Source organism: Corapipo altera, unplaced genomic scaffold (genome assembly GCF_003945725.1).
Source record: "Corapipo altera isolate COAL_440 unplaced genomic scaffold, ASM394572v1 60, whole genome shotgun sequence".
NCBI classification, from domain to species: Eukaryota; Metazoa; Chordata; class Aves; order Passeriformes; family Pipridae; genus Corapipo; species Corapipo altera.
This window is the reverse complement of record NW_020884912.1, coordinates 2,527,226-2,540,461: the sequence shown is the minus strand read 5'-3', so window position 1 is coordinate 2,540,461 and position 13,236 is coordinate 2,527,226. Positions and strand designations below refer to the sequence as shown.

The 13,236-nt window shown below is 39.9% G+C and overlaps 1 protein-coding gene across 11 annotated transcripts in view; it reads right to left on the bottom strand.

Annotated features, from left to right (window-relative positions):
• HIVEP1 (human immunodeficiency virus type I enhancer binding protein 1) overlaps positions 1–13,236 on the bottom strand; it is a 131,383-nt gene that overhangs the window by 26,846 nt on the left and 91,301 nt on the right. For all 11 annotated transcript variants that reach the window (XM_027654074.1, XM_027654076.1, XM_027654073.1 and 8 more), the window contains 2 exons: positions 6,370–12,314; positions 89–222 (listed from right to left, as the gene is read on the bottom strand). In XM_027654074.1, the coding sequence (XP_027509875.1) occupies positions 89–222; positions 6,370–12,314 (6,079 nt within the window). The remainder of the gene's footprint in view (positions 1–88; positions 223–6,369; positions 12,315–13,236) is intronic.

Below are 13,236 nucleotides of genomic sequence, written 5' to 3'. Positions count from 1 at the left end.
TCAATCAGGAAGCAATATCTCAGTAAAGTCTAGAATCAAGGAAAAATATCTTTCAGATGATACGTAGTATACAAAGTACAATACTTGCCCTCCATCAAATATTTTAACTCTTCTTGGTACAGTTTTAACAAAGGAGTTTTCTTTATCGTGCTCAGTGCTTGATTCAGAGTTTTCCTTATTGCTGAATTCAGTCGCAGTCAATTTTTTTCTATTTAATGCTCGCTGAAAGAAAATGAGATATGCTTATCATTAAAATTAGTGTCTTTCATATGCTATTCAAAAATTCAAGTTATGATGAATAAAAGCATCATAAAAGCCACAATTCTAATAACTGGTTTTGAAACTGTTAAGATACATGAAACAAAATACATCTTTTGCCAAACTTCTCTAATATGCATTGTCTATTTGTGGACAGCTAAATCTACATGGAGATTATGGCTCTGTAGGAAATTAGGGATGCTTTGAACCTGCAGTAGGAGATGCCTCTTTTTTCTTTTGGGAAGGTGAAGGTGATGCTTTTTAGCTACAGATAGCCTTCTACAGAGAAAGATGTGTACATTCAAATCCAGGTGCTTCCTGAACAGCTACAGCATTGCTCTCCTGCACTTGATGTGGCAGTGGGACCAACTTGCCTGCCAGTCAAGGAGCTGCCTTCCCATGGCAGAGCAAAGAGGAGAAGAGTGGGAAGGAGAGGTATACCAAGGGAAGATACTAATAGGTAACATTTCTGAGTGCTACTATTTTCTAAAAAATATACCTGTTTTGGTGTCGAAAATGACTTCACAATTTGGTGAGGTTTACCCTTCCAAAGCAAGGCTCCACAGTTCATTACTACTGACAGACCAAATTACAAGAAAAAGCATACCAGTTGCCTAGCAGAACAAAACTACATTTCTCCATTTTCCCAAATTACTAATAAAGGAAACTTTTTTTTTTTTAGAAGAGGATGAGTTCCCCGAACATTTCCTAATTGAAATCTACTCCTTCCAAGTCTAGGATATTTATAAAATGGGTAACAATGAAGGAACCGTCCAATTAGCCAGCAATTATTACTGCTATATTTATAAACTGTTCTACCCACGTAGCTGGCACATTTACCACATTTGCTCATATTGATAAGTGAATAAAATTATGAGAGGAAAAAAAAAATCTGGCCTTATGTTTTTCACTCATTATAAAATTTAATGCTGTAAGTTTGCGAATTCTTGGCAAGAGGAATGACTTCACTGGCTGACTTAAAATGACTGATCAATTATGCTGTTCATTACATATATTGAAAGGTGACATCATTCTGGCACCCGGTCCTTGCCCATTGTCCTTCACACAGCCTCACACACTGCTTTTACTTCTACTTCCCATCTGATAAGGAATTAACACAGATCAGAGGAAAATCATCTTCCTATTCAATTCAAAGCCCTAGAAATACGCACACACACAAGCACTACTCCAATCCATATGCCTTCATACAGACCTCTGGATTGATTTGGGCTGCATTTTCAAATATCCAAGCAGTTCTACCAAAGCACACATGACAACTCTGCCTGTGTGTAGGAAGAAAGAAATTTCACCCTGCATGTTTTAAGAGCACTCATACAAGGTGGATGAGAAATATCAGAAGTGAAGCTTATTCCTGGCAACTCAGCCATGCTGTAGTTCCTATACACTACCTGATACATGAATTGCTTTTGTTTTCACTGCAAACAAAAAATGACAAGGTGACATTTGTAGTTAAACAGGAAAAGCCATGGAAAATACAGAATACATACAATAAAACCAATACCACATAAATATTCACAGCAGCTGGAATAATGCAATCTCTAAGTTCCTGATCTTTCAATCCTAAATACTAAGTATTTTTTCCAGATTCAATTTTTAGGAATGAAAACACAAACAAAAAAGAAAGATTCCAAAACAAAGATTTCGTTTTTATCCAAGCTGTGATGAAACAGCGTTATAATAAATTGTATATTCACAAAAGCATCCCGACTGCAAAAACTAACACAAGGCCAAACACCTCTGATTCTCCTACCATCCCTTCTTTTGTTTAAACACATGTGTTTATGTACAGGCATAAGATAGCCTAACACAGGTATTCAAATTACTATTTACCTCCCCTGATATACTTTAGTTTACTGGTTATATGCTATTTTAGAAATTGCTTCAGTGTCTTAAACATGCAAAATGCTGCTATCAAAGATGTTCTACCAGAAACACTGAGTTTCTGTCATAGAAATCTACAGAAATGCTCACTGACAATGACAAAAACAGTCTGTTTAGTTTTTTATGAAAAATTCCAACTGGATGATAACAACGACTTGGGCCCTCTGTACCTTTTAAAGAGCAGCCATCTCTAAGGAGCACAGGTTTCTTGTGTGGAAATCCTTTAATGTACCTCACCTAAAATCCACCAAACCCCCACATGTACTGGTGGAAAGGGCAGAAAAACAGCAGCACTGTAAAATATTCCTCTCTACCATTGCTTATGCCTTCCGTTTCTAACACAGTCTTGTCTCTCTTCTCCCATAGAGACAAGGACCATGATTCATTTCTACTTCACTCATTTTGCTCCGATTTAACTCCATTGTCCTCAATTACTGGTATAAAACTGAAAAAAAAATTGCTCTTAGGGCTGCCCAGAGACCAGAGCTCAATAGATACTTCTGGTACTTTACAACATCCTTTGGAAAAAAAACATGCTCACAGCCTGAATCATCAACATCATAAATTTCAGATTAGAATATTCATTAAACATTTTTCCCATTGGCACACAGCCACTTGGGGAAAATGTTTTTAATGTCTTTAAACTTTTATTAGTTTACACATAAAAATCTTCTGCATTTAACTACTTTCTAGTAGTGAGCTGGACTGTTGTGGCACATCATCCAAGAAGGGAAAGCTTTCCACAGTTAAGAGAAACTTTCCATTCTTCAGCCTACTCTTGCTCAAAAATCATCACCCTGGAATATTGCACACATTACTGATTCACTTCAGGAAGTGGAGCCAAGATCAATATGGGGGCTTGAAGAAGACCTGATACAACACTAATGACTTCAGGTGAGGAAAACTGGTGAAAAATAATAATAAATGGAACAACAAAATAAAAAGAGCAGGGAGATTATATACGCCTCTGTGCAGGTGAAACCGCCTGTTACATTTTCATGTGCTGCACTCATTCCAGGAGCATCTTTTATAATAACATTTTGTGGTTTGTTTTCTGAATCACTGGAACGTGGCAACTTCACCCATTGCCTCTGAGCAGTGAACTGTGAAGAGCAAATAAAACCCAGGGTTCTTTATTGTTTGCATTTTGTTCACGTGTATCTTCGTTTTCCATGGTACCTATTTTTGAAAGAACTGCTTTTTTTGTGACACCGATGAGTAGTGGTTATGCAGTAGCATGAAATCTCTGTAAACATGACTTAGTTCTGGGGGTAAACTCAGGAACAGTTCAGCAAGTCGCTTTATCTCAATGAGAAGATCAGCAGTTAAAGCCCTATGAGCAGAATATGCCAAATCAGTCTATGAGAGAGGAGGCGCTGCATTTTTATTATTTGCAAATTGGATTATAGCAGCACTTAAAGCTCTTCATCAGGTCAGGGTTAAAATGTGCAAACCACTTGAAAAAACACAACTCCCAGAGACCTGCAATCTAAACTGTGGCTCCTGAAGGAACTCAGAACCCCATCAACCTTTTAAGCAGAAAATCAATCACATTTTTTTTTAGAATTACTTGATAATTTGTTTTTTGGCTTTGTGCTTTTTTTTTTAATGGAATGTTAATTTCCAAAAGGACCTCCAACATTTTCCATCCTCAGTCTCAAATAAAAAAAACAAAACAGTAGAGTTACTGGGCCTGAACTGAATGAGGAATTTCAGTTTGTGCTTTTTTCAAACATGGCTTCTGTGAGGAAGTTTCCAAGATGGCATGAGCTATTCCATTACCAGGTCTGACTGGAGACTGGTAACAGAGAAGTATATTCTAGCAACAGCAGCAACATCATTTCGGAAAGCAGCTGAAATCCCGCTGCCTGAGTCATTAGAAAGGAAAGCAGACAAGCTCTGGAGGTGTTAGGTCAAAGCACCTATCAGGTCTTAGAAATTTTTAATTTCTGCCTTCCTATACCTCGCTCACACCATCTGAAGTGCCAATTAAACTTTTATTGGTGCTTTCTCACTGCACTTTCTTCCTTCACAATGGCTCTGAGCAAACCCTGTAAATCAGCCACAAGCAGAGCTTAAGAACTCTTCATTTTCATAATGCTCATGCGCTTCATTCAAAACGTCAGCAAGCAAGACTGAAGAAAGATTAGTAACTGTGGTTCTTTGTGGTAGAAGCACTGTAAATGTACCTGACAGCTGCCTATTACAGCATTTAAGCACTCCTGCAGCGTTTAAAACGGTGCTGTCAAAATATTTTTTTTAAAAATTATTACCCATTATTTATAATCTAAACAGAGTTTGTTTGTAGACAAAATCTTTTCTTCAAGAGGCATGCTGCAGCTTCGCTATCAGTGAGTTTCTTCTGATAGACTGTTCTTTAAAAATAAAACAAACATGAGTCAATGACACAACTGATGTGAGACTTGCCTTAGAAGGACTTGTTCAACTACGTACAATGAAAAAGGCTAAACATTTGATTCCTTTTTTCCTTTTTTTTTTTTTAATTTGGCGCTATTAAGTACAACACCTCATAAAATGTATGAAGAAGTAGACTTAAAAAAAAGGTAGTAAGAGTTTAAACCAAGGCAGCACGCTAACATGGAACCAACAATTCAATTCAATTAAAGCCTGCAGCCTGTATGTATTTTCTGCATGAGACATTATGGATAAAGTTTTGAACTCCAATATAAATATTAGCAAAGTATCCCACTGATTTCAGAAGGACCAGGTTTAACTCTACGGTTCTTTTGGCCTTAAGGGTTTCAGTGCATCTTCTCGACTCGCCCTGTAATTCTGAAACTATTTCTCCCTCTCATACAATTGCTTCCTCTCATCCTATTGCTTTTTTTTTCCACTGACAATTCTGTATCTTAGCAAAACATTTAGCAAACACAGAAGCATTCCAGGGTGACCTCTGACAGCAAACCTAACCTCTGTCACTCAACACCCACAGGGATATAGGTCTTTTCCCAAGGCTGTGGCATGTCTCCTCTAGAGGGACCGCTGGCAGTACGGACCCTGAGTCCCATCTCAATGACCAGGGATTTTGCTGATGGCAGCCTGCAGGAGTAGGACAAGTTACAATTGCTTTTATGCCCCCATCAAAAAAATATTCCATGCCCTGAAGGATCCTGGAGAAAGGGAGGACTGTGACTGATGCTGCGCTTTTGCCAGTTCCAAAGAAGAGTTTGACACCAAAGACACGGTGTACACAGCAAAGAGGAAAGAAAAGTGTGAAATCAAGCACACTTCAGAAGGCTTTACGATTTCACTAGATGAGACAATAAAATATGGTACTGGGTCCATTAAAGAGACACAGACAGCTGCTGCCATACTATCGGGCAAGGAGCCACCTTTACCCATTCACAGAAGTGGTTCAATCACTAAGAAACACCAAAACCAGTCCAAACCAGCACAGTTTTCATCCTGTCTGTCCAGCAAGTAAAATCCTGATCACAACTGTGCAGCCCCGAGACAGCTAAAGAAATAAAAAGTGAGTACTTTGCTCTGACATTTCAGACTCTGGAATGATATAGTGTTTTATGTGGGTCACAACCTTTGCCTGGATTATATTCCTCAGCGCAAGATTTAACATCACCTTTTGAGCCATATTTATCCAAGAAGTTGTTGGTGGTTTTACGGCAGTGTAAATTTTGCTATTTCTGTCATTATTTCACACCACCGATTAACCTAGATGGGAGAAAGGGAAATGGTATACTCCTCCTCGCACAGTTAGATGATCAGCAATTGTGAAAACTGTTTTCACGATGTTTCCACAGACATGTTCACGCTGAGCACTGATTTGTAACGGAAAATACTAAATGACCTTTAAGGCAAAATATGCAATTATGATCTTAAATTAACCTGTTTTAAGTTAAAAGTGTTTAAAAATATTTCTATCAGAGTCATTTTTGTTCTACTGTTGCATGACAAAAAAATAGTCAAACATATTCCTGCCACAATAAACACTCTATATACGGATTTAAACCCAGGAACTAATTTCCATGAAAAGCGATAAATCCTTATGAACAGGCTTCTTAATCGAATTACTTAAGATCTTTTTAGCACTTTGATCCAGCATAACTAAAATAAATAAGCACATATAATGTATGTGTCAGGCATATTACATTCTCTAAAATATGAGGAAGCACAATTTCCAAAGCAAATCCTCTGTAAATGATCAGTATACATCAAGCATTGTTTAAGTACCTTGGTTAAGCTGTTCTTCCACTTGCTTGAATAGACCAGTACATCAGATCTGGGATGAGTAGTTCTTGCTAGAGTGTACAGTGGTTTTTCAACTTTTTGTTTGGAATTGAGGAGGGAGAGAGCTACCTTTGTCGACAAACCAAGTGGATTGGGATTGCTGGGATTAATGGTCCATGTAGAATAGGCAGAGATTTTCTGATCGTTTTGCAGCAGATGCAATGGTTTTCTCTTCATGAGATAACACCAGGTAAAATTTGTTGTGGTCTTGAGGCTTGGAAATGACAACCTCTGCATTTCTCCTGCATTCATGGCAGTCAGTGTTGTTACAGGCTTTGCTTGGCCCGGGCTGTTGATGTGCTTGCTCTCATTATTGTTACTTGGGGACCTTCTTTCTTGACTGCTACTTACAGCCTTGAGAAGAGAACTCTGGTTATTCACTGGAGACAATTCAGATGGTTTTCTAACTGCAAACACTGGTGATGTTGAAGACTTAAGGTCTTCAGATTCTGGGGACTTCTTTAGGGTTTCTGAAACCCCAGTGTCAGATGAATGATGGTCAGGCAAAGGCAGGTCTGAAGTACTGGCCTTGCTGCTTTTTTCATCCTGTGTAACACTGTCAGGATCCAAGAGGTGATTTTCAAGAGGCTCCGTGGTGCAAACTTGTCTTACCAAAACTGGTTTCTTTTGCTTACTAGTAGGGTCATTAGATCTAACATTCACTGAATGCAATGGTCTAGCATCTGTCATACAAGCAGCTCCACTCTCATCTTTAACACGTTTCTGCTGCTTTTCCATGGCAATATCTAAACTGTTGGCTGGGGAAAGCATTCGTTTACTTGAAGCTGTAGCTTCTGGTTGAGGGAAGAGTCCACTAACTGGCACTTTCTGAATGATATTCGAAGAGCTTGACAAAGGTGAGTTTCTGGTTCCATTTTCTGGTTGTGAATTTTCAAATTCAAATGAATTTGGCAAAGTCCTCTGATAATCTTTGTGAGATTTTGGCAGCTGAGTTTTACCTTCAAGCGTTGGCACTGTCACAACATTTGTATTGCAGATGGACTGATTTACCTGATCCTGGGTCACTAAAATGTGAGGAAGGGGTGTAACAGTTGCGAAGCCATAGGATGGCATACTGCTGTGAATACGGACAGGAACCACAAAAGGAGGAATCTGACTGCTGCAGTTATTAGGGACAATTTGCTTTAAAGGAGGCACAGAGTATGGATTAGACATGTCAGACAGTTTAGTCTGCATTTCAAAGGAGGATGAATTCTGATCCACCCCAACTTGACTTGGACCAGTCTGAGCTGATAAAGTACTTTTTAGCAATTTAGAAGAGCATGGCTGACCTATATGTAATGTTTTAACTTGAAGTTGATACTTTGGAGCAAAACAATCCTTTTTTTCATCAGGATGACAAGAAAGTGAGTCTGTGCCTGCTTGCTCCCCTTGGGCTGATGTTTTAGTAGATGGCTGAGAAGGCTGATGAGTCAAGGATGGCTGCCCTTGATTATTCAACACATGATCTAGAGGCTGCTGAACCGAAGACAGGCTAACAGAATTACAACTTTGAATTGCTGAGTGAGGCTTGGAGTTAGTCTGTGAATATTGTGTACTTGAAGGAAAGTCCACTGAAGATTTCCCAGAGGTCTGCAGCTTGTGTAATGGCATTGTGGGCACATCTGTAGCATTAGCTGTCTGCAATGAAGAGGTTGATTTCACTTGAGGCTGTTGATTTTCTGGAGCAATATTTAAAGATATTTGTCTTACGAATGGCCCCCTCCTCCTTTCTAGAAGAGGCACATGTCCAGCAGCTCCATTTGCAGATGACACTTTTGGAGTGGCTATCTCTACAAGCGGGACAGGTTTTGACGGAGACATACTTCCACAGTCAAAAGACTTACTTCTGTAGTCCACCACCTCCATGGAGGGCTGTGTGCAGCTGATTTGCTCTGAGGCAGCACGTCTCATTTCCCGGTAATGAGGTCCAGGCACAGACAGTGCGTGTGAACCAGCAGGAATCATGAGGAATTCTGACGACTTACTAGCAGGCTCTGCTTTGGAAGGGTTCTCAGCCTTCAAAGTTTCATCTTTATCAAGTGAAGTTGAGAAACTGGAGGCATGAGACAAGCTACTCTCCCGACTTAGGCTTCTAGAAAGTGTGGAGTCAACACTTGATTCAGCAGATGAATGCTCCATTTCAGCCAAGCGAATTCTTTTCTTCTTCGGTGGAAGCTTTTCTGTTGGTAATTTTGACAGTGTTTCGCTGCGCTGTGGCCAGTTAAACCTTTCTGTCTTTTCCTGGTCACTGCACTGGTTTTCTTGGTCTCTGTCTGGTTCTTCTGTGACCAGTATTTCAGGAACCTGGATGTTATGCTGTCGAACAAGTCTTGACGGCTGAAGTGGCGTGCTTCTCTCATTAGAAACCAACTGGCTTCCCTGAACTTCCCCTCTAGGTGATTCTGACGACAAGGGTTGATGATGCTGGGGATTGTTCAGATAAGACTGTCTGTCTTCTTGGATTACGATTGTATTCAAAGAGCGGTGCTTTGCAACCTTGTTGGGCTCTTGAGAAGAAACTGGTGATAGTCTTTCAAACGACTCTGATTTCTCAAATGAGCTATTTCTGCTCAGTGAATTGGTGTGCTGTATTACTGAAATGCCAGTCCCTTGTCTTTTCAACTCCATCTTTTCTTGCACAGCTGAACTTGCCTGCTTTTCAATGAGCGGAGCCACCTTTGGCTCAATAGTCTGATCTGTGCCTCGAGCCACAAGGTGAACTTGGGAACTCTGAAGCAGAAGTTTGCTTGGTTGTTGTGATCCTACCACTGTTGTCGCATTGTATTTTGACAGACTGGAAGAATTTGCTGTCTTGCTTTGGCCTTCTGTGTTCTTTGATGGTAGGCTTGTATCATTTTGCTGTGGGTCATCATCATCACCAACACTTTTCATTTTCCTTCTTTTCCTTATCTGGGGTGTCTGCTCCCAGACGCCAGTTGAAGTAGTGACCCTGTAGTGTAGAATTTGAGGCTGTGTACTGTTTGTAACAGCTTTATGCTCAGGTTCCCGGATTGCTGCTTTAGTTTTAGGTCCATGCAACTCTGAACAATAAAATTTCTTGTGGTTTTCAAAATTTTCCAGTTTTCTATATCTGTTTCTGCAGGTTTCACATTCAAACATTGTTCCTCGCACCTGAGGGGACTTTTTTGTTTTTTCTAAATTTGATCCCTGTGCTGAGGATTTGCTCCTTTGTAATAAGGATTCATTTGATAAATTACACCCCAGATAACTTTCTTCTACAGATCGCACCAGTCCAAGACCTTGGCTTTCACCAGTAGAAGAATCTTCTATTGCTGCCTGTCTAACAAGGGTCCGAGGGTGTCCGCCTTGGTTCAGTGGAGTAGCAGGTCCTGATACAAAAACATCATCATATAAAGAGCCAATCTTATCATCAAATGACTGGCTTCCTCGAAGGGGATGAGAGGGAGGTATTACATTCGGAGGTACTGCTGAGTAACTGGTGGTAGGCATGGAATTACTTCGTGTTATAGGTAAACAGTCAAGGGATGGTACAGAAAGAAGAAAAACTTGCTTTGATTTCTCAGTGGGCGTAAAAGGAGACTTTGGTATATCAGAGCTTGAGCTAGTTCTTCTTCCCATGGGCTTTAAATCAAACTGGAAAGAATCTTTAAATATGTAGGATTTTGGTGAATCTATGCTTCCTCTTCTCGAAAGAGATGTTCTTCTTGGTTTCACGCTATCTAACTGTTTGTCATCTACAACAGCTTCATTATCAGAAATTAACTTTGAGATACGCTCCTCAAGAGTTTTTGTTGCCAAGGGAGGTCGCATTTGGCCAGAGAGAATCAGATTTTTTTCAGCACAAACAGTTTGTACCACTGATGCCACCACACCACTTGTTCGTGGCACACAGGGTAGGTTTTTATTTGGATCTTTCTCAGAGGTCAACAATCCCCTTACAAAAGGAGCTGGAGGGCTCATTGTTTGATCAGCACTTTCAGAACGAGAGAAATAACCAGAATCAGTACTACCTAAACTTCTGGGGCTCAAAAGACATTTTCCTTGCTGATCTTGAGAACCATCAGTTGCCTGTTGTCTCTGGAGCTGGGCATGCACTGATCCTACTGCAGATCCCAGCTGCTCCTCTAATAGGCCCACTTCTACTTTCTGATGCTGCTTTATGTCATTCTCCTTGAATGAGGCTGTATGTGTTACATTTGACTGAAGAGTTGTCACTTTAGAATCTCCTTTTCTCTGTGTTGCAGCAAGCTCGGGTGCGGGTTCTGTTACTTTTGGGCTATCAGCCCTTAATGGAGAAACATTTACAGGATGAACTACTACTTTAGGTAAAGCTGCCCTTACTTGAGGTTCTGCATCGTGCAATGAAGAGTCACCTGGTATACAATCTGGGTTGCTTACTGGAATAGGACTTCCTTTCTGCAATGTTTCTGCACTCGAAATGACTTTCATTAATTGTGCAGGTTCCAGTTCTTGATCATCTTGTCTTTCATCGGCAGTGCCTTCATCTTCACTTTCACCGCTTTCTTCCACATCTGAATGAATGCTAAGTGCTTTGTCCGAGTCATGCGATAAGAAGAGGCCACCTGAATCTGGTTGTAGAACAAGTCCAAGTTTGATAGCGTGTGCATGAGATTTTTTGTGCTTGTACAGATTGCTTTTGGTTTTAAATGAAAACCCACATGTCACACAAGGATATGGTCGCTCTCCAGTATGGGATCGGATGTGCTTTTGGAGAACACTGGGCTTGGCACAGGCCCGATTGCAATACTCACAGACGTATTTCCCTAGCTTTTTAGGCTTCTGGTCTTTTAAGAGGTTACATATTTGTTCTACACCATGGTTTACAACTGATGCTATCTGGGCTGAATTATACACCGGACCTATAGGCAAGTGTGTTGAACTCGACGTGCTAATTGACAAAGGTGAAGATGAACTAGCTACTAACTGGTTTTGAGAAAAAACCTGAGTTACAGTGGAAGATGAGGTGTGAACGACAGAAGAAGTTACTGCTATGCTGTATATCTGCTGGAGCTTGGGGTTTTCTTGACTCTGCTGTTGCACCAGCGACCTAGTTAAACTTGGACACATAACAACCTGGTGATTTTGTTGACTGGTTTTAGTAATAAGGTCTTGTGAATGAGAAACTGATTGGCCTTGTGCTTGTCCAGTCTTGGCTGTTGTTGCTACATGCACATTGTTCAACGTACACGGGTAATAGTGAGGTCCAGCTGCAAACTCATGCTGTGACAAAGCAGACTGATTTTGGACGCTTATTGTATTGGACGTGAGACTAGAAGAGGTGCTTACAGTTTTATTTGGTCTCAGTTTCTCTATTTGCATCCCATAAGGGGGGCACTCTTGTGCTAAGGTGTTCAGTTCAGGCTCCATAGCTTTTAATAAGACATCGAATGCAGTACGCGTACACGGGGATGATGTACTGCAATCAACAAAATTAATACATTCATTACTGTCAGTCTTTGTTTTACTTGATGAGGAGTTTGAGGGAGGCTTCCTCTCTGCCGAGTTCAGTTGGTTTGCATCAGCATCCCCCGCTGCCTGCTTACACAAATCTAAGGACGGATGCGTCAGTGAAAGCTTTGTCTGCATTGATGCCTCAGATTTGGTTGTTTCAACACTTATCTCACTACTAAGTGCTCCCCCATTTTGTTTGGTACATTGATTTCCATTTTGCACGGGCAGGTGATCCTGTGCCATGGCGTGTTCAGAGGCATCTGGAAGAGCTTTTAGTGGTGAAGGCTCTATATTTTGCTTAACCTTGGCTTCAGTGGGGCTTCTCAAAGGCGATTTTGGTATTTTTTTAAGATGGTTTTCAGACACAATCTTTTTTCTTTTCACACCCTTAATTGTATCTTGGGTTCCTCTAGTACCAGCATCGGTGATTTCTGTTAAAACACAAAGAGAATAAAAAAGAATATTCAAACTGGATAATGCAGTATTTTTTTTTATTTATACCACTTTAGCATCTCTAAGTTTCAATAGTAAGCCCTGGGGCAACAGGACTGACGTCCATCTCTCCAGTCTCCAATACTTTCTTTTAACAGTAAATGTATCTTAGTGAAGATCTATTTTGTTTTCATCAAAAATGAGCAATGCTTTCTAACTGATGCTCAAAGACATTACAAAAGTAATTCACTATAGGAAAGGCTTCAAAGAAAACGTAAGAAAAGAAAGGCTACTGAAGGAATATTTTAGCAACTCCTTTTCAGATAAGTAAAAGAAGCCTCTTTCTTGCACTAGTTTAAAAATCCAAATCATTATAGGAGGAAAATGAAGAACCAAGACACATATGTCATGTTTGTCACTTTTTCCATCTATATGTCCCTGTAGTCAAGGAATGAACACAACTTCCTCATGGTTATATTTGTAAGTAGATTTATCATGGAAATGGCACAACCACCCACACCATCTGTCAAACACTGTATTTCAGAGCTCTCATTACTGAACTTCAATAGCATTTCAGATGAGCAACTACTGCGGATGAATAAAATCAGTCACACTTAAATGACTTTCTATTTGTGCATCATGAAACAAAATAAACTAAATTTGAATTATTTTAAAACTAGCTACACTTGTTGCTGATTTTAAGCAGATATGCACACAGAGTTTCAGGGGGGCTGAAAAGAGTAAGCGAACTGGAGTATTATTCAGCAGAATAATTTTGCAGCAAGTACTTATATTTGTAGATAGTCCAATTTTCTCTATAATAAAAATACCTATAGACCGAATTTCAGTGTTGATACTTAGAAGCTTTTCTTTTTTATAGATACTTGAGTTACATACCTTTGTCTACCTCAAATAAGTGCT